General features: G+C 32.8%; 2 protein-coding genes across 2 annotated transcripts; one reads left to right on the plus strand and one right to left on the minus strand.

The window, feature by feature from the left end:
- The first annotated feature begins 68 nt into the window (after positions 1-68).
- LOC132035454 (uncharacterized) lies at positions 69-3,049 on the plus strand. Its single transcript, XM_059425736.1, has 4 exons — positions 69-325; positions 880-1,317; positions 1,787-2,530; positions 2,613-3,049. Exons 1-4 carry the CDS (start codon positions 86-88, stop codon positions 2,721-2,723), a joined length of 1,533 nt encoding a protein of 510 aa, XP_059281719.1. The 5' UTR covers positions 69-85; the 3' UTR covers positions 2,724-3,049.
- A 4,062-nt stretch (positions 3,050-7,111) lies between these two features.
- On the minus strand, positions 7,112-7,861 carry LOC132032564 (uncharacterized). The gene is made up of 2 exons (XM_059422198.1): positions 7,688-7,861; positions 7,112-7,582 (listed from the first exon to the last, which is right to left on the minus strand). The coding sequence occupies exons 1-2, from the start codon at positions 7,752-7,754 to the stop codon at positions 7,125-7,127; spliced, it is 525 nt and encodes a 174-aa protein (XP_059278181.1). The 5' UTR covers positions 7,755-7,861; the 3' UTR covers positions 7,112-7,124.
- Between the last annotated feature and the right edge of the window lie 14,858 nt (positions 7,862-22,719).

Consider the following 22,719-nt stretch of genomic DNA (forward strand, 5'->3'; position numbering starts at 1 on the left):
ATCATTAAAAATTATAATATTGTCGAATGGCTTGCACGACAATATTAGAGCATTATCGGAACCCAACCATAACAACACAATTTTCATGTGTATTTTTGGGTTATTTTATTTAATTCAAAAAATATTTATATATTTAAATTTACTTATACAAGTTTGGGCTTGGGAGCGAATAATCCCGATGCAGCCATTACTTCGTCCTCCAAGAGTAAACGAACGAGATATTGTATTTGCGCAGAAGTGGACTCGGCGTGGAGCTCGTGAAAGCGAGGCACGAGCCGTGCTAGTAATTTGTAGAGATGTTTTAGACAACCTAACTGATGATCAGGTATTTTTCCTTTTAAATTTTTTTGATAAGAAATGTGAAAAATATAACAACAATAGAGTTTTTATAGATTTGTTCATTTTTTGCTAACTCGTACTGTGATAATGGGTTGATTTTGTTTTAATTTGTTATAGCTAATTTGCTACAACTTGCTACTGGTTGTGATATTTTTTATTAGCTTTTCTTCTTTTAGCATAATTAGTATTTTGTCTAGGTTTGTTTTAATGGCTAGAAGGTTACTAAACTATTTTATTTTGTTTTTATTTCCATCAAAATCCATTGTAGCATGTTCTTGTTATGCTTTGGAACTGAATAAAAAAGAAAGTGCTTCTAGCAAGGATTTGGTCATGATACGCTTTCTACTATTGAGTATTTTTGATTCTTCATTTGCACGATTTGGAAATGATGAAATTTTGTGTATTTGGAAGGAAGGAAATTGCTTGAATGTTCTAATCTTTACTTAACTGAAAATGCATAATGGATGTTTGTTGTAATGACAAAATGTATAATTTGTCTTATAAATTATAAATGACTGTATAATATTTTTGCTATCATAGTTTGTGTGGGAGCCTTATACAGAGGCCATCAATGATGGACTTCCGGAGTGGTGCCGACGTGGTCAAGACATTTGGATGGCGCAGTTGCCACTCATTTGTGGAATCTACCGAGAGTGGCACATGGTGGGTCGGGTCAACCGACAATTTGGTAGGGAGCAGTCTGTTCCCGGACCACTCCCCCCACATAGACCATTTCACTTTTCACTGGACAAGCGATTTACGGTAAGTCAGGAGATGAGGGAAAGTTTTGAGGCAGCTGAATATTGGTGGGAACGCCGTCGGGAACTAATAGTTGAAGCACCATATGCTACTGTAGCTCCCGGACCGGATTCTGAATATTTTCGTTGGTACCGGAGGTACTCCCGCACTTTGATAGGAAATCCAGAACATACCGTGGATAGGGGATACCAACACCTCGCAGGGAGGCATGAAGCACTGGTATGTAACTTTTGGTGCATGTCAAGTTAAATAGACAGTTAATGATGTACTATATAGTTTTCTAACATTTGAGTAGAAACAAAATTACTGCTACTACTAATTAATATATCTTGAAAAATAGTCTAAGAATTTGACTTACTACAGATCTCATCCAATGCCATTATTCAGGCAAATTTACCATGATTCTCTTAACCTAGGTGCTTCAATTTTTATACTTTATCTCTTTCGTTATTTAGCAAAAAGAATGTATAATAATACATTGACCATGATTATGAAAGTAATTTAATTATATTTTCTAATTAAATCATCATATAAAGGATTTGGAACCGATTTACATACAAATACATGTGTACCATATGTATTAAATATTATAGTAATATTAATAACTATACGTTTATGATACATATTAATTTCTTTTTGCCAATAAATGGCTTTCTTACGTCACTGTTTGTTATATATTTTTTTGTAGGCGCGTGGAATTCATAAAGTTAGACATTTGGCTTACAGTGTTCAAGAAGCTCCGTCAGAGTGGCCTTCAGATTCTCAGGGTATGAATGCATTGATGCAAAGGTTTATTAACATGTCGACTGAGTGTCTGAATGCTGCTGCAATGGGGACGAGGTTGACATTTGATCCCGATTACATACCATCAGCAGTTTATGTGGCACCGCCTAAGTTGCCAACTAGTCGTCGGGATCGTGCAAATGTACGTCGTGCTGGTAACCCACGGGGTCGAGGTCAGGTGGCGAACCAGCTTATTGATGACGATCAAGTTGACGATCTAGCGCCACACCCAGACCCGGCTCATTCATTCTGTTGTAATGTCGGCCCATCTATGACTGCTTCCTATCATCCACCTACGAATTTACCCACCTCATATCACCCATCCTGTCCACATGAACCACATACGAATTTACCTAGCCCATATTATCCGTCGATGGAATTTTCTGGCCCATCTATGATTCAGTCGGAGACTCCATATAACTCATCTAATATGGTCACTCCACAAGCATCATCAACATTACAAGGTTTCACCCCATTTAGCAGTTCCTCACAACCTTGGAGCCAACAGGCTTTGGACAACCTCCTTTTCCAAGTTCCTCAGACTAGTACCTCATCTCGACCTCCAGCTAATTTTCCCTATGATGGAAGGAGACTCAGTTTTAATGATGCATATGCACCTACGCCAGACGTTCAGGACTTAGAGGCACAGGTTCATTTTGAATTTAAATTTTTATATATATAATTTAAGTGTCGCATTAAAAAGTAACTTTTATGTTGTATGATATTTATAGGGTGCGGAAGGGATGCATGAGGCGGTTCCTCCGCGCAGATCTCGTAGGGATCGCCGTCCAACACAATGTGGCACTGGTGGGAGGAAAAGATGCACAAGTAGGGATGCATGAGGAGCTTTAACAACTTATTTTGAAAATTTATTGTGTATCTATGGCTATTTAGACTTATATATGACTTATTATAGCGACATATATTTCGTCAATATGAATTATGGTGTATTTCGTCAATATGAATTATCGAGTTAGCGATTTCCCCCCTCCCATCCGAGAGCGTCGTAGTCCAAGCCCCACAGTTCATAGCGCTATAATCCAACTCCCCTCTCCTTTATGTTTTTTTTTTTAAAACCATCCGCGGAAAAAAGGTTTTTTAGACATTAATGAAGTTAGTTAGATTGAGATATAGATAATCGAATACGATGAATATTGGTTGAAAGTTTATTATTTTTTTGGTTGAAGTAGTCCGATTATTTATAAATTGGATAAATGCAATTGTAAGAAAATGTTAACAAGCTTCTGCCAAGATTGTTAAAATGAATTCGTAAAGTATGCAAGAATGCTTGCAAAAGATAAGTGCAATAATGTTTCTACCAAGAAAGCTATTGAGTAGCTTCTTTGTTAGCTTTTGACTTGTACATGTAAAAACTTTAACAATCCATTTCCAAGGCAAGATTCGTAAAGTATGCAAGAATGCTTGCAAAAGATAAGTGCAATAATGTTTTAAATAAGTGTACAATGCCAAGATTCTTAAAATGAATTGAAAGCTATTAACTAGCTTCTTTTTTAGCTTCTAACTTGTCAAATTTTTTAGCTTTGCATTTCGCAAAGTATGCAATGAAATATAAATTCGACAAGATTCTTAAAAAAAAAAAATTGGATTTGACTTGTCCATGTAAAAATAAAAGGAATACATTTCCAAGTAAAAAAAAAAAAAAAAAGGAAAACTATTGACAATGCTTCTGAAGGACAACAATGATTCTTAATGATTCTTAAAGTATGCAACAATGCTTTTTCCTTTTTAGCTTTTTAGCTTCTTAACGTATGCAATAATGCAACCTACTAACTAGTTTCCTTTTTAGCTTCTTCTTAAGGTATGCAATAATGCTTGGAGAAGATTAAATAAGTGTACAATGCTTCTGCCAAGATTCTTAAAATGAATTGAAACCTACTAACTAGCTTCCTTTTAAGCTTCTTCTTAACGTATGCAATAAAATATAAATTCTGACAAGATTCTTAAAAAAAATTGGATTTGACTTGTCCATGTAAAAATAAAAGGAATACATTTCCAAGTAAAAAAAAAAAAAAAATAGAAGGAAAACTATTGACAATGCTTCTGAAGGACAACAATGATTCTTAAAGTATGCAACAATTTTTTTTTTTTAGCTTCTTCTTAACGTATGCAATAATGCTTGGAGAAAATTAAATAAGTGTACAATGCTTCTGCCAAGATTCTTAAAATGAATTGAAACCTACTAACTAGTTTCCTTTTTAGCTTCTTCTTAACGTATGCAATAATGCTTGGAGAAGATTAAATAAGTGTACAATGCTTCTGCCAAGATTCTTAAAATGAATTGAAACCTACTAACTAGCTTTTTTTTTAGCTTTTGACTTTTGACAATGCTTTTTTTTTAGCTTTTGACTTGTACAAGCTATTGAAAGCTTTTGACAATTTTTTACAATTTTTTATCCTTGCATTTCGCAAGGTCGGTCAATTGAAAAAATATAAAAAACTTAAATTTGACAAGTCTATGACGAAAAGTTATTTATAAATTGGATGAATGCAATTGTAAGAAAATGTTAGCTCTTTCAACGCCCAAGACCAAGGAATCCGTGTAAAAAAAAATTGGGATTTGACTTGTCCATGCTAAAAAAAATGGCCCTGCATTTCGCAAAGTATGCAACGAAATATAAAAGATATATAACAACAATGATTCTTAAAGTATGCAACAATGCTTGGAAAAGATAAGTGTACAATGCTTCTGCCAAGATTCTTAAAATGAATTGAAACCTACTAACTAGCTTCCTTTTTAGCTTCTTCTTAACGTATGCAATAATGCTTGGAGAAAATTAAATAAGTGTACAATGCTTCTGCCAAGATTCTTAAAATGAATTGAAACCTACTAACTAGCTTCCTTTTTAGCTTCTTTTTAACGTATGCAATAATGCTTGGAGAAGATATATAACAACATGACGAAAAGTTATTTATAAACTTGGATTACTCCAATTTTTTATTTTACATTTTCGGTGCATATGCAACGAAATGCAACAAAATTTACATTATAAAGAACTCTAACCGGTCATTGTTATCTTCGGGTGAGCGTTTACAAGCAAGAGCCATTTTTTTTTATTTTGCATTTCGCAAATTATCCAAAATCTTCGACTGAGACTTAAAAATCCATTTACTATCTAAAAAATGTCGAACAAAAAAGAGAACACTCCTGGAAGCTCTTCCTCACCTTTTGCTTGGGCATTCCCGGAAAACAGAAATGATAGCTCAAGTTCAGAGTCACCCAACAGCGACTGGGGAACATGGGATCCATATGATTTTGAGATGGACATGTACAACCCGCACATGCTTGACGAACGAGAGGATGATTTTCGGATGCTTTGAAAAAATCAGATCCATGTGAGTACTCGCGGATTACGCCGTGAATGGGAGCATAGGTACCATGAGTCAAATATGCTCATGAATGAGCTTGAGCAACTGGGGCACCCAAGCCACGTCGATTCTCTGTGTGGATGGAACGCAGGGATATGGTAGAATATGAGATAGCTGTGAAACAAATTCGAAAGGAGAATAATAGGATGTTGGTGAGACGTTGTAGGTACTATATCCTTAAGCTCGCTGAAGAACAAGCTGCAGCAACAAATCGCACGCTAACAGAACATGAAAGAGCAAGTGTTTTAGCACACGAACTTTACAAATCGGATGATGACATGCCTAACGAACTCCCTTAGACCAACTATGTGTTATGTTTTTTAATTTTCAATTATAATGTAATTTTATGTTCATTCAATAAAGTGTTGTGTAAGTTCTATCCAACAATAATCGTTAAATTAAAGACAAAATTAAACTATACAATACGAACCGTTTATATTTTAAAGTAAGGACGACAACATATTATTGAAGGACGACAACATATTATTGAAGATTACATAAGATAACAAAGATTACATAAAATAACAATAACATAGAACTCATGAAAAAACTTAACGAAAAACAAGCAACAACAACTACTGAGTACGATTGGGGCAACGATTTTTGTTATGACCGGTTTGCCTGCAAGTTCCACACCTCCTAGCCATGCGAGCAGGAGCAATATCCATTTCATTCCTCCTTCTAGTTGTTCTCTCGGCTCCGTGTTCGCTCGTATGCGTGTTTGCAATTAAACGAAGGGACTTGCAGCCAATATGCCTCATCACCCAAGGGAGAAAACTTTCCACCGTATGTTTGCTTGTAATACCTACAACCGTAGTACTTGCTAACATAGTCCTTAGGCTGAATTTTACGGATCCGATAAATTTAATTGCATGGGAACATGGCATGTGGTAGTTTTTCCATTTCCCACACGAACATTTTTTTCCATTCTCGAGACTTTATGGACATTTCCACCCTTACCTTCGTGTGCAAATGTCGAATCTCGAAGACCCCAGTCACAATGTTGTAGTTCATCATATCAGTGTGCATGGCGGCCCTATCCCAATATTCATGGAACTTCTTATCAACACCGGGCGGCCAAGTCTTCTTATTTACCATTAGCAGAGCGACAAGAAGGGCGCTTCTTTTAACAAAATGATCAACAAGATTTTTAAAGGTCAAGCGAACCATGGCGAATGAGGCAATCCACGGGCTTTCTTCAATAAACCATTGTAAGACTCGAGACATTTGTCGTCATAGCCCCCCACCTATAACCACCGTCCTTATACAATGTCCATTTTTCCTTCGGAAGCTCGCTTAACCACATATGCGCTGCAGGTGACAAAGTTTTGATTTGTTGCATCCTCATTTGGTATTTCTTCTTCTGGTGCTCTGTAGCAGCCAACCACATTAGCTTCTCAAGATCAGAGTTAAGAAACTTTTTGTTAAAGTTGCTTTTTAAATGTCGAACACAAAATCTATGATGTGTGGTGGGTGGTCGTAACCATTCATGTGTCATTACACATTGCAAGATCCCTTGGTGACGGTCGAAATTAGTCCAATGCCTTTTCTATCACAAACAACATGTCTCCATAATAAACCGAGAAACCAAGTCCATGACTCATAGCTCTCACGTGCAACTATAGCATATGCAAGTGGAAAAATATTTCCGTTTGCATCAATGCCAACAAAGAATCAACAATTTCATCTCATACTTACCATAGACATGGGTGCCATCTATTGAGATGACCGGCCTGCAACTTTTGAATCCATCGATACTTGGTTTAAAGGCCCGAAAAGATACTTGAAGATGTGTTCGCCTTGCATTGTAGTTGACTCGTGTGTCCACTCAACAATAGTGCCGGGATTGAAATGTTCTAGGGCAGCCATGTATCGAGGCAATGCCCTAAAAGAACCTTCGAAATCACCATACACCATCTCAAAAGCTTTCTTACGCCTTTTTGCGCTTTTCTATAACTAGGAGTATAGTGATGAATGCCTTTTATAGTTTCCTGAACAAACTTAATACTGATTTGTGCATTGATCATAACATATGGTATCAACGAAGTAGCAATGATGTTGCTATTCAAATTGAAATGATCCTCTGTATAATCATCCGTATCACAATTATGTGGCTCAATCATTTTTCCTGCTTTCCACATACCACTTCCGATCAACGAAAAACGGATCATCCAACTACAACCTTCCTCATGCCGCTTGCAAATAACCTTCCAAAATGTACCTTTGGCTTGATCTGTTTTATATTCTTTTTTGTGGGCTATATTATAGAGTCTCACCGCACCTTTCATTTGCTTCTTGTTGTGAAATAACATACCTATTTGCATGTACAAGAAAAAATATCAATTCTTAATTACACCAATTAAAATCACAAAATTCAAAAATAATATATTATTAAAAAAATTAGTCGCACCAAACTAACCTGATTTGATAACTTTAGGATTACTGGAATTCCAAAGTGCAGCTCGAACAGACCCGTTATCTCTCATGTATGCAAAATCTTCCGGTTCTACTTCTTCTGTATTATCCAAATATGGGATCACATTTGAATGATAATTTACACTAACATTACTGGGGGCCGCAACATCTTCATCAGAATCGTCACCGTCGGCGACGATTGATCATCGTCCGTCCCTTCATGATCTAATGGACTATCGCTATCCGACTCATTTATTATATCATTAGCTAAATCGTTATTGCTCACAATTTGTGTGAGCTGAGTCAACGTGGGGTTATCTTCAAAATTGTTATGCCTATAAATAAGAAAAATTCATAGAATTTACAAGTCAAATACAATTATACAATCCATGAATAAAGTGAATAAAATATGATTATATTTACCTATCACTGTCCAATTCGCTTGGGCCGGATGTGAAGGGTGTCGTACATTACAATTCAAATTATGCAATTGCGTAGTAGTATTATTTGGTCCACCCGTCTCACAATTCGTCCACTCCAATCAAAGTTATGATCGTGCGTTGAAGCCATACCATCATACTTGTCTACCATAATTAGTTGTATCATTTGACTGACTACCAAATCCTACAATTGTTTGTTGTTGAACTACACCCCTTGAAAAACCAATATTCAAACTTGGGAGATAGGTAGTACCTCCAAAATCGAACTCATTGTCGGTCGGTACTTCGACTTGGGTAGAGCGTTGAACTGTAGCATACATGTCAAGCGCCGCTATGCATATGTGATTTTTAAAAATCTCAGGACAACGAAGAAATGACGATAAAGATTCATCGTCCGTAATTGGCATCTCACCATAAATTGGTGAACCATCGGCTGTAAATGAACTTGGACATCGTCCGGTTATAACCACCGATAATTCAGGATCATTTACGAACATTTTACTCCTTAAGACGCGTTGCGACGATCATATTTTAGGGAAATTGGAAACCTTTGCCCTATTTCGGGACCACGGTTGTATCTAACCGAACCTCGCTTCATACACAACTTCACCACCCCAAAATAAATACACTTTAACATGAGTTTCCGTCATCTTTTATGAAATATATGAGAGAAAAAATAAAAGTTGAAGGATATGAAACAGAGATAAGAGAAAAAACAATAGATGAAAGATATGAGATGGATAAAAGAAAATTGAAAGACGAAGGATATACCATAGGTAAAGATAGGACAATATTTATAAGCGGAGAAAAGTAAAAAATTTCGCAAATTAAGTCACGAAATGTAAAAGATATTATTTTGACAACTATTCAATGCTCGTCTGAAACTGATTGAACCAATAGAAATGAACAAAAATATTTATTGTGTATCTATGACTATTTAGACTTATATATGACTTATTATAGCGACATATATTCCGTCAATATGAATTATGGTGTTTTTCGACTAATTAGACTTCTATATGAATTGTTTTTTTAATAAATACGAAAATTGCATGTGGGGTTTAGACCTTTACGCACCATGTATTTTTCTATAAATAGTCTTCCATAATACCTCATTCATCTCACCACGCTAAAACAAACTCTTTCAAAATGTCATCGTGGAATCCATTCTTCGGCAACGCGGCCCAATGACATATCACCCAGGTGACATTTTTGAGTCAATGGGTAGGAAATGGGTTTTGGAACGTGAATTTGAGTACTCGCTTAATCCGAGCGAGCGCTACAATAGACAATACATTAGCAAGATGAGGAGAGAATGGAACTACCGCCTGGATGAAGCTCATAATATTGAGACCGATTTAAGAAGTCGTGGCCTACATCGTCCAAAACGCCGTGCAATAGGCATGCCGCTCACATCACCCCAAGAATTGAATCTTGCTTTGAACCGCATTCGCGAAGAAAATAATAGGATGCGTTTGCGATGGTTGCGTTTGGAGGGACACAGATTGGGGTTATATGTTACCCCTGATTGGAACTCAGACTGCGAAATGTCTGATGAAGATGATTTTCCATAAGCATTTTCTGTTGTTATGTCGGCTAGTTAAGTGTTGTATTTGTACCTTTTTCATTTTTCAATGTTATTTCAATTTGAATTTCAACTAAATAAATCCGACTTCATTAAAAATATAAACGATATCTTATTAATGTAAATATTCTAATCTTCGTCAGTCTCAGGAATGACGCTAATGCTATCGTCTTCATCTTCATCTTCATCTTCCTCTCCATCTCGTCCATCTTCATTATCGAGTGAGCGATTTCCCCCCTCCCATCCGAGAGCGTCGTAGTTCAAGCCCCACAGTTCACAGTGTCGTAGTCCAACTCCCCTCTGCTTTATGTTTTTTTTTAAAATCATCCGCCGAAAAAAGGTTTTTTAGACATTAATGAAGTTAGTTAGTTTGAGATTTAGATAATCGAATACGATGAATATAAACGAAATGCAAAAAAAAAAAATATATATATTATTTTCCTATTTCGTTTTTATATAAACGAAATACAAAAAAAAAAATTATATTTTCCTATTTCGTTTTTGTATAAACGAAATAAAAAAAAATTATTTCGTTTATACAAAAAACGAAATTAAAAAAAATAAAAAATTTGTCCTATTTCGTTGGACTACCAACGAAATAGGATAAAAAATATATAATTTTTTTATTTTTTTTAGTCCAACGAAATAGGACAAAATTTTTTCATTTTTTTTTTCGTTGAACCAAATAAAAAAAAAATTTAATGCTATTTCGTTAGTAGTAACACGAAATACAAAAAAAAAAAAAAAAAAAAATATTATTATATTTTCCTATTTCGTTTTTGTGTAAACGAAATAATTTTTTTTTTTATTTCGTTTAACAAAAAAAAAATAAAAAAAAAAAATTGTCCTATTTCGTTTACACAAAAAAATTTTTTTTTTTTATTTTTTAAAAAAAAAAAAAAAAAAAAAATTTTTTTATCCTATTTCGTTGGACTAGTCAACGAAATAGCAAAAAAAAAAAAAATTTTTTTTTAATTTCGTTTTTTATATGAAAAAAAATTAAAAAAAAAAAAAAAAATTAATGCTATTTCGTTGGACATATCACGAAATGCAAAAAAAAAAAAAAAAAAAAAAAAAAAAGATTTTCCTATTTCGTTTTTGTGTAAACGGAATAAAAAAAAAAAAAAAATTTGATTTTCCTATTTTTTTTTTTTTTTTAATTTCGTTTTTTATATGAAAAACGAAATTGTGAAATAAAAAAAAAGAATTTAAAAACGAAATAAAAAAAAAAAAAATTTTCCTATTTCGTGAAATGTCCAACGAAATAGGACAATTTTTTTTTTTTTTTAATTTCGTTTTTTATATGAACCAAATTAAAAAAAAAAAAAAAAAATTTAATGCTATTTCGTTGGACATATCACGAAATGCAAAAAAAAAAAAAAAAATTGATTTTCCTATTTCGTGTAAACGGAATAAAAAAAAAAAAAAGAATTTAAAAAACGAAATAAAAAAAAAAATTTGTCCTATTTCGTGAAATGTCCAACGAAATAGGACAAATTTTTTTTTTTTTATTAAAAAAAAAAAAAAAAAAATTTCGTTTTTTATATGAACCAAATTAAAAAAAAAAAAAAATTTTTGTCTAATGCTAAAATTTAATGCCATTTTAGTTGGACATATCATAGAAAATGCAAAAAAAAAAAAAAAAAAAAAAAAAAAAATTGATTGAAATAAATTGTGGCCATCTCTAGGATAGAAAAAGCTTGAAACGGTAGAACATGATCTTGCACATTTATAATACTTCTTAATTCTCATTAAAAATATTAGTCTACCTTCCCTATAAATTTATGCACATATAGCCAAACATCTTTAAGCTTTGTTGATATATCGCTTCGTTTTTCTATTGGTTTCAATTTTTTTGCACATTTTTGTTTATTGCTTTTGCTTCAAACTTGTATATTTCCCTTTACACATGTAATTTTGCTTTGGATATTTTGTAAAGATTCTTACATGTACTCAAATTCTTCCTTGACTTTTCTTTATTTTAATATTCAAAAGAATCTATATATAATAATAAAGCTAGGAATGGGCACGATGATGTGGCATGTCTTATTGGCCAGCTTTACTATTTATCTTTTTTCTCATAATTTTGAATTTTTACCCTCATTTTTTGTCATAAAAACCTCCAAAATAATTAATATATATCCTCTCATTATTTGACAGTTATAACATTTATTGAAATTCCTCTCTGTCTTTAATATTTCGTAAAAAAGTAACCGAAAGTGATAAATTTTTAACCTTTTGTTTGTACCAGCACCACGATAAAAAAGTCCATAAATGGGTACTTTAAAAGTTTCAGTTTTTTCAGCTTTGATTACATATAATTATTATATCTTAACAAAAAATCATTATCAACCATATGGTATAAATTTAATCACTGCTTCCTTAACCCAACCAATTTTGTCCTTCTCTTTCACGGTGAGTTCTTTTGGCTCTCTGTTTCTGTTTTATTTTAACAAGTTTCTAGAACATTATATTATTTTATACTTTATACATGGCTGTGATTTTTTTTGCAGATGGAAAATAGGTGAGTAATGTGTTTATATGTGGATGCGATACACCCTCCTCTATACTTTATACATGGCTGTGATTTTTTATTTATTTTTGATGATTTGATAATACTATTATTTTAGCAGCTTATTATGATTTCTATTTCTGGTTTCTTCTTCTTTCTTTTTTGATGTCTAATAAATATTAACTTTCTTGGACTGCAAGCGGGGGTTTTCAGGTACTAAAGTTTTACCCAATTATTGTCTATTTCTTTTTTTAAACGATTTATACTTTTCATTCTCTATCCTGTATTTTATAGATAGTGTAAAAATGCTTTTGTTGCTTAAATATTAACGGCTAAGGTTGAAAAATATATGAATGATAGTAAGTAAAGATGTTATTTTACAATTAGATTTACTAAATAGTTTTACATCTTTTCAATGAAAAGAATTAGTAAATGATAATGTTCTCAATTGTCAAAAGGATTCTCAATGAACTTGAAGCTGGAAAATTTTGTTTTATTTTGAATTCTCCCTCCTTTTTTTATGATGTCGTGTGTTGAATTCGTAGAACATGCAATTTTTTAGATTTTATGACATTTTTGTATGATTTCGAGGATGGAAAATAGTATCTTTAGAGTGAAGTTGTTGGTTATAAAGAATGTAATGTTCCGATGAAAGAAGAAAAGGAAAAAGGTAAATATTGATTGGGCGGGGAAGCAAGAAAGAAAGAAGAGAGAAAAGAAAATAAAAAGAAAAAAGGGCAAAAGGAGAGGAAAAAGACAAGGCAAAAATTAATTGAAGAGATTTTATATGTATGCTTTTCTTTCCTTTCCTTATTGTTTTTGTAGTAGACGTTATTATGCATTTTCCTTTTTAAAGATTTTTTAAAAGAAAAAAGCGTTAAAATGTTGCTCTTGAAAGGTAGAGATGAGAAGTTAGCTAGATACTTCATATATTAAATGAACAAGGACAATTATAGTTAAAATTTATAAGCATAGCAACATAAAGAGATTAAAATACATAAAATAAAAACAAAGTAAAATTACGTTTAAACAATGTTTCACCTATATAGATTATATTATTATATGAATTTCAAGTATTTCTAGAATAATGAAAATCCTAATTGTTAAAAAAAAATAAAGAAAAAGAATAAAACTAAGTGACTAAAATCTAATCCATTTCAATGTGAAGACTTAAAAAGATCTAACTATATTAGATATTTGGATATTAAAAAATATATTTCATAAATTAAATAAGAGTTTTATAATCGCGCGAAGCGCGAACCAATTCACTAGTTAGAGAAAAGCAGAGTGCGCATTGACAGTTTGGTTCAGCTTGATTTGACAATTTGAGCGTGGAAGAAGTTCATTTTTAACTTGATGATGATATCCAGCAAACATGTTGAGTACAAATTCGACACTGTTTTTTTTTTTTTTTTAATCATAATTGGGTATTTAATTTGAGTATTTTTTGTAGATAGTAGATTTATTAGGCAAGATTTTCTCTTCATACAGCGATCGTTAGTTTTGCTTGTGGTCTCAAACCATGTATTAACTAACAAGTGACAAAATAAAACAATATCTTCAAATGTTGAAAGTGTACATAAAATATTTTTGAACATGTTACGATTTTTGGGAAAAAGTTTGTACCATAAGTTTATTTTCTTCTGTTATTGTTTGGTCATCCATGATACCAGATAGTTTTTGCTCATTTCATGTGTGCTTGAGGCTCATGTATCTTTAATTTAAAGTGAAAGCCTTATTTGGATTTTTTTTCCTCTCTCCGGATGACTTTGAGCTACTTGCTTAGACAAAAAACATATCTTAATACATCTGCAAGATGTTGGAAATTGGGATATTCAAGTCAACTTACGAATGGGAAATCAAACCAGTTTGTTTACCATTGTTGTTACTTTTAATATTCGGCTTTCTAATTTGCTCAAAACATAAATATGCAAGTGATGTTTTGATTTTTGGTTTAATTTTTCAAAACTTAAGATTCACAAAATGCACGTGAATAAAATTATAAACTCTATATGTTTGGATTATTACCTTTTGAATGAAAAATTAAGTTAACTTTAAGAAAAATTAAGTTAACTTTAGTTCTCATAAAATATATTTTATATTTTGTTAATATTAGAGTATCAGGAAAATATTAAATATAGATTTGACAAGATTTTTATAATTTCAACCAATTAAGTTAACTTTAGTTTTCATAAAATATATTTGATATTTTGTTAATATTAGAGTATCAGGAAAATATTAAATATAGATTTGAAAATTTTTATAACCGCGCGAAGCACGGATAAATTCACTAGTGGACAAAATAGTTGAGATGCATATGGCATAATATGTATGATAGAAATTTCTTTTGAGATATGCACTGAATCTGAATATAACTGAAAAAATTTATTCTAAAGAAGATTTTACAGTCAACGAAAAATCTAAGTTTGAAGTGTTTCATTATCCACTTCATTCGGGGGATTTTCACTCATATGAATATCTTCTTGATATATAGTGTTTCATTCTCCACTTTTTCGAATTTAATGACATCTCATGTCGATGAATTTTTTTCCTGATATGAATTATGGAATTCTTGATCAAGTATATTTGCAAATTGCAATAGACAACGCAATACATTAGTTGCAATACAAATTCTTGATGAAAATGTTTTATGGATATCATAATTCATTACAGAAGCAATATGCCCCAATTCGGTTGCTAAGAGTGCAGCACACCGCTACGACTTTGACCATTATGATATAGACCTCGATTAGATTAACTTATTTTTTTGCAACTGATAAGTGTTAAAAGTGATTTTATAAATAAATTGCTATGTGTTTGGCTAAAATGTTGAAATTGAAATAAGCAGTTAATGTTTTTAGTGATAAAGTGATGCAGATAGAGTGTCTTTTGGTAAAATTTACAAAAAAAATATTTGAAAAGTATTAAAAATATCAAAGATAAAATAATAAAATCTCGATTAAACTATAAATACTTATAAGCTTTGGTCATAAATTGAGGTGACCAACTTATGATTTTTGATTGATTTTAGCATATAAACACTTAGAGCTCATTTGGTACGAGGGATAAGGATAAATAATCCCAGGATTATATTTGAGATGAGTTTATCCCACGTTTGATTGGGATAAAATCATTGTATAACTAATCTCACGATAAGTTATCCTGGGATAACTTGTTTCCAACCAAACGACCCCTTAACTTATAGCCTATAGGTACTTTGAATATTTACCAAATACAAAAATAAGCAAAAAAATACTTAAAATTTGTAAGCTTACAAAAACACCCTTGTAGTTTCTTGAAGGAGCAAATACAGTTATGGATTTTCTATTGTCATGTCAAGATTACGTTAACATCGGCGTAGTTATTCAAGTTCGGATCTAATAAGGAAACCACTTGCCTGTGTCATTGCGTGACCCCTACTTTATAACTCAATCATTTTGCATTTGTTATCATTCTAGGATTGATTAAACTGTCATGGACCAAAAAAGAGATGAGATTCATATGACATAGTATGTATCTTGGAAATATCTTTTGCTACACATAGCAGACAGGTTGATGGTAATTATGTTGAATCAATTTAAAGAAGCACGTTTCTAGAAAGGGCCCCTCTCTAATAAAAAATGAGTTTAACTTTTATAAAATAACTACTAGCTAGGCTAGTGCCTCATGGGTGTGCCACTTTGGATAATAACTAAGTGGAAATCTTCTAACCTTCTCCCAATAGATTTATTAAGATGTATTCCAAACACTTTAAAGGACAAAAGAAGACATGGACGTCTTAGTCACCTTTAATTTGGCTGCGCAATGCGATTAAAGAATGGAAGACAGAATATTATGGAATTTTCATTTTATATCGTAATCATGGAAAATTAGTAAGCATAAAAACATATATATCCTTCTATACATGGTCTATCTACTTAAGCTCATGATAGGGTGAATTATTTTCACTTAACATAGGGAAAAAAGGTAACCATCTGGGTGCAAAGTTGGACAAAAATGGGTACATCAAATTTCTTTGTAATGACGTCGTTTAACTGGATATTTTTTGTGGCTGTTACAGCGAGACGAAGATATAGAGATGTCACGACCCAAATTACGGATCGTGCGGGCACCTACCTGATTACCTCCTAGTAGGCGAACCCTCACCAACCAACCCATTATTGAAACTCATTCTTCCATTCAATAACTGATAATCATAAACATTAAGTGAGAAAACATAAGTGACACTCTTTATAAAATTAGAGCTTATAATTTCCCGGGATCTAGTCTATACGTATACAAGAGCTTCTACAACACAGAGGAATAAGCTTAAAATAAAACGACACAACTTCTGCCTTGAAACGAGATGCACAGAAGCTGTAGGAAGGTCTCCGCCACTGCAACTAAGTGAAACCTTCAAGCAATAACTTGAAACACATCTACACCCGAAAAGGATGTAGCAAGAATAGTATCAGTACATCACACGTACTGGTAAGATACAACTGTATAATTAAGGTATTTCTTAAGAAAATAACACGAAATGTAAGACGAGTGATGACACTATATTAAAATATTCAACGAAAAATATAATAAAATCAATTAAAATAAATATTGCTAATTAATAAGCCTTAAAGAAAATAATCATAATCTAAAAATACTAAGTAATAAAAAAAGTACGGTTAATAAGTATTAATTACATGACAACGGAAAAAAAAAAGTTATGTATTTTCACTCTCTAAACCAATTTTGCAAAACTAAAGAATAGATATCTAACATTATTATCATTCCTAATGTTAGAATTGAATTTCTTTTGTTAGCATTAGTGTTGAGTTGGTTTGGATTTGGACTTTATTTGAGTTATTAACATCCACGGGATATAAAACTTATTGACATTCAAAATTCTAAGTTCAAGCTTGAAATAATATGATAAAATACAAAAAAATATAAAAAAAAATTAAGAAATATTTATAACTTAAATTACTAATAAATATTTTAGAGTGAAGTTGCTGGTTATAGTAGTAGCTTTTGAGATATGCACTGAATCTGAATAATCCTGAGATTATATTTGAGATGAGTTTATCCCACGTTTGGTTGGGATAAAATCGTTGTATAACTAATTCCGGAATAACTAATCCCACGATAAGTTATCCTGGGATAACTTGTTTCCAACCAAACGACCCCTTAACTTATAGCCTATAGGTACTTTGAATATTTACCAAATACGAAAATAAGCAAAAAAATACTTAAAATTTGTAAGCTTACAAAAACACCCTTGTAGTTTCTTGAAGGAGCAAATACAATTATGGATTTTCTATTGTCATATCAAGATTACGTTAACATCGGCGTAGTTATTCAAGTTCGGATCTAATAAGGAAACCACTTGCCTGTGTCATTGCGTGACCCCTACTTTATAACTCAATCATAATGCCTTTGTTATCATTATAGGATTGATTAAACTGTCATGGACCAAAAAAGAGATGAGATTCATATGACATAGTATGTATCTGGGAAATATCTTTTGCTGCACATAGCAGACAGGTTGATGGTAATTATGTTGAATCAATTTAAAGAAGCACGTTTCTAGAAAGGGCCCCTCTCTAATAAAAAATGAGTTTAACTTCTATAGAATAACTACTAGCTAGTCTAGTGCCTCATGGGAGTGCCACATTGGATAATAACTAAGTGGAAATCTTCTAACCTTCTCCCAATAGATTTACTAAGATATATTCCAAACACTTTAAAGGACAAACGAAGACATTGACGTCTTAGTTACCTTTAATTTGGCTGCACAATGCGACTAAAGAATGGAAGACAGAATATTGTGGAATTTTCATTTTATGTCGTAATCATGGAAAATTAGTAAGCATAAAAACATATCCTTCTATATATGGTCTATCTACTTAAGCTCATGATAGGGTGAATTATTGAGTTCACTTAACATAGGGAAAAAAAGGTAACCATCTGGGTGCAATTTAGAGTTGGACAAAAATGGGTACATCAAATCTCTCTGTAATGACATCGTTTCTTGGATATTTTTTGTGGCTGTTACAGCGAGATGCAGTTATAGAGATGTCATGACCCAAATTACGGATCGTGCGGGCACCTACTTGATTACCTCCTAGTAGGCTAACCCTCACCAACCAACCCATTATTGAAACTCATTCTTCCGTTCAATAACTGATAATCATAAACATTAAGTGAGGAAACATAAGTGACACTCTTTATAAAATTAGAGCTTACAATTTCCCGGGACCTAATCTAAACATATACAAGAGCTTCTACAACACAGAGGAATATGCTTAAAATAAAACGACACAACTTTTGCCTTGAAACGAGATGCACAGAGGCTGTAGGAAGATCTCCGCCACTGCAACTAAGTGAAACCTTCAAGCAATAACCTGAAAATACATCTGCACCCGAAAAGGATGTAGAAAGAGTAGTATCAATACACCACACGTACTGATAAAAATCATAGGCTGACTAAGATTAGTTCACGCAATAGGATATAAAATCAATCAGAATAAACAAATAAGTACAGTCGCAACCCCTTTTCAAGTCCTATCCATACTCAAACAGTCCCGACATAAACATACTCACATCCGTTTTCCATTACCCCGTCAACCAACCACAGGAAGTATGGACTAACAGACAACAAATAGTTACGTTTAAGACAGACTCCTAGACCAGCTAACCCACAACAATTAATAAAGACCAGACATCAAACCTCCATACAACCAACACTACATGGAACCACTAATCCTTACCTTTTTCCTCCATAAGCTGGCAACTCGAAAATTGACAAATAGACACACAACACAACAGCCCACATTAGACATTAGCCAACAATCACTTACCAATTACAAGTAAAATTAAATAAAAGCAATACAACCAACAATTGTATCTCAACTGTACTTTCAAACCTGGACCATGCTAAATGAAATCACTCCAACATCAACTTCCCTCATTAGTCAACGGAGCCATGAAGTTACACATAAACATAACCACGCAACAATAAGGACAAATCTAGTATGAAATTGCAAGATAAGTCACGATTCAATGTAGTGCAACTAAGACGAGTATCACCTCTATCACACACGTGTAAGTAAGTAAAATGTAATGCAACCCTAGTTAGTATCACATCCGTACACATATGCTAGATGGTATTGTTTGCCCAAATAGCCATGACCTGCAGGGGACCCGTGGTGTCCATGTACCACTCGCTCCGGAACTGACCTCAGATCACGAGCCCTTAACTAGGCCACATCCTCACCTCCTGTCAAATGTATCTTTTCGTATATGTATATATTCTATCTCTCGCCACAATGTGTATCTCACGTATTTCCAGTTCATCAGTTATTATGAAATATGATATGTCAACAATATCAATATCAAGATCACAAGGCATCATGCCACAAGTCATAGCAAGACCTAAATAACTACACTCATTAATCACACAAATACGAAATCCGCTAAATCACGTCATGGATACTCTAATGAAGGTACATGCAAATTCCACCCAAGTCACCCCGCCCAATAGTACAACAAGCTCTATAACGCGAATCCCCACCTTCTAACTTAATCGCTCTAAGAACATAAATGTCACCCTATCCCCTCAAGCATAACAATTATTCACCTTGGTTCAACTACTCACTCAATGGCGACAAGCCCACGTAATTCAACAATGAATATTAGTATATCTAAGGTCCAACCGAACTCCTCGTCCGAAGACCTAATCATGCTTTCTCCCGTCAACTCTGTAACATAAATACGACTCACTAATCAAAATCTAACTCAAGTAAACTGTAACCTACCTCAAGGCCGAGAAGGTGCCACGAACCATCATGGAGTCTTCATCCTTTGCTTCCAAATTTGGAGACCACGATGGGGTAGTCTTGCTCAAGTCTCTATACGTTCTGTCCAGAAATTCTCTCAAGTGACGGCTTAGAGAAGGTTTGGTGGGAAAGTGGAATTTAATCCCGCAATAGGGTTTTAACCAGTTCTAGTCCGCTCGAACCGCTGCAGCGGTCTGCTTGTCCGTTATGGCGGACTCGCTACGGTGGTGCGTGGACCGCTGCGGCGAAGCGGTCCTATTCGGGCCCACAACATTTTAACTCCTGCCAATTTGATCACGATAAAAAATATACACGAAAAACTTCCCTGCGGACTAATTTTATAACAGGAAACTTGATTTTCATACACGAGGTCCAATAACGACTAGGCGGGTCGTTCCAAGAGACCATAATATAAAAGTCAATTCCAAAAAAATTAGGCCATTATAGTGAAATGTTACTAGAGATCTGACTAATATTTTTGAGATATGATAAAATAAATTATGAATGTTATGCTTAACTGTTTTGTGAATGTTATATGCTTAACTGTTTTGTGCATTTCTACAAGGTAAGAGTGAAGAGAACATGTCTTACAATTTGAAGCAAAATTTAGATTCTTGATTCTTAGTTAGCTATTTTTGTTTCAGAGTTCTAAATCAGTCTGTCGGTATTCTAGTTAATAGTAAGCAGTGGCGGAGCCAGACATTTTTTTAAGGGTGTTCAAGATTTGAAAGAGTAAATAACAGATTTTGTTGATAAGTGGGTTCACTGTTATGTTATTCAACTAAGCGATTCTCCCATGAACGATCCCAACATTTATTTCTGATCGAGATTTTTTTTCTTTTTTCTATTGCGTTACTTTTATTAATGAAATATATGGACTATTGTTTAAAGTGAAATACTGGTTGAACAAATGAGCGGGTCTAGATTTGTACTCAACACTGACAAGACAATCAAAGAGAAAGAGATAACAAAAAAAATAAAAGAGTAAGACTTATTTCCATTTCAGTTTTGGGTATAAAGTTGTTTATCGACTTAGTTTTTTTTTTTTTTTTTTTTTTTTTTTTTAGGGAAAATTTCAGAAATATACAAGTTGGTCACTTACATTGCAAAAATATAGCTCAAAACTTACATTACAAAAAATAGCCCAAAATATACAAACATATACAGACATATACAAACATATGCAAACACTTATACCAACATATACAAAGGCAGAGAGGGGGAGAGAGAGAGAGAGAGAGAGAGAGAGAAAAGTTTGGATCAATTTTCGTAAGAATTAAAAAAAAAAAAAAAAAAAAAAGAGTCAATTTTGGTAGAATTGTTGACCCAATTAACATACAGTGTAATTTTTTCTTCTTCTTTTTTTCCCGTCGAAAGTGCATCCTATGTTGGATAAAAAAAAATTAATACAACTGATATCTATATAATAACATGTTTCAAAAATAAAACAAGTTATTCATATATATAACTCTTTATTGACAAAAATTGTAATATCAAGAAAGTTGAGAAATATTTAAGAATCTTAGATAAATTAAAACAATTGTAAGAATGCTAATGCAGTTGATATGTAATTCATTAATATATGTATCCACAAGCAAAAAAAATTACTGTGATTTATGCGAATCAAATCTGTCAAATAAAACAAAATAGCATTGTGCAGACTGCGCCGAGTCTCGAACTCGGAACCATTCGGCGGAAAATGAACACCGTTAGCCAGTCAAAGACTTGATTGTATTAAGGCTGTTCAACGTCAAATATACATGTGTTTTAAACAGAACTTGACCTATATACACAATGTAATTTTTCGACGAAGGGTGTTCATCTGACCACCCTTTGGTGGCTATAGCTCCGCCCCTGATAGTAAGAGCAGTGAAATACATAGGTTTGATTCTTCACAAAGTTGCCACATGGAATTAGTTGCATGGATCTAGTGACTACATATCTTAGCAGCACAGTTTACTTAGTATTCTAGTTTGGAGACATACTTTTTGGATTGGATATGATTCTTTTGAGTACCAAAGGCCCCAATATCTTGTTGGAACATTGAGTATGCTTTGACATTTTTTCCCTAATATCAGACAAGAGCACTGCTTTTCTAAAAGTGAAAAAGATAACCACCATGTACCCCTTCACCAGAAGTCGGCCATAGTATTATTGGCCTCAATAGTTTGTATATATATAGTCGAAAAAAAAAAGTACTTAGGGTCTGTTTGGAAAGCCACTTGGTAATTGGAATTGGTGTAATTATTACCCTAGTAATTACACAGCCTAGTAATTACACAATATTGTAATTACAATGACCTATTTGTTTGTCATAATGTAATTACAGTTTAATTACAAGCGTGCTGTTTGGTTGCACAAGTGTAATTACATAGTTAGTTTAATTTAAAAATAAAACTTAATTATAAAAAATTTAAAATTAATATTTAAAAAATATGTGCCTTTAAAAATTATTTTAAATTAGCTATTTAATAACACAATGTTTCTTGAAAATATGTTAATTAATAATCATATATTTGTAACTAATATTGTAAAAAATAGTTGATATATAATTTCAAATTAATAATATTATTATTTTAATTGATTATAAACTTAAAAGCATACTTTTTTTGTGAGAACATCATGGGATTTGATGTTTGAAAAAAAAAAAGAATATTTATAAATATAATGCCACAATATTATTCAAAT

The sequence above is a fragment of the Lycium ferocissimum genome, chromosome 10, assembly GCF_029784015.1.
Source record: "Lycium ferocissimum isolate CSIRO_LF1 chromosome 10, AGI_CSIRO_Lferr_CH_V1, whole genome shotgun sequence".
Classification (NCBI taxonomy): domain Eukaryota; kingdom Viridiplantae; phylum Streptophyta; class Magnoliopsida; order Solanales; family Solanaceae; genus Lycium; species Lycium ferocissimum.

Excerpts from the sequence above, each read along its gene's own strand:
- LOC132035454 (XM_059425736.1), top strand. The coding sequence starts at position 86 with ATGTGTATTTTTGGGTTATTTTATTTAATTCAAAAAATATTTATATAT. Across the intron at positions 326-879 it reads ACAACCTAACTGATGATCAG|TTTGTGTGGGAGCCTTATAC; the intron begins GTATTTTTCCTT and ends TTGCTATCATAG. Across the intron at positions 2,531-2,612 it reads TTCAGGACTTAGAGGCACAG|GGTGCGGAAGGGATGCATGA; the intron begins GTTCATTTTGAA and ends TGATATTTATAG.
- LOC132032564 (XM_059422198.1), bottom strand. The coding sequence starts at position 7,754 with ATGAGAGATAACGGGTCTGTTCGAGCTGCACTTTGGAATTCCAGTAAT. Across the intron at positions 7,583-7,687 it reads TCCTAAAGTTATCAAATCAG|GTATGTTATTTCACAACAAG; the intron begins GTTAGTTTGGTG and ends ACATGCAAATAG.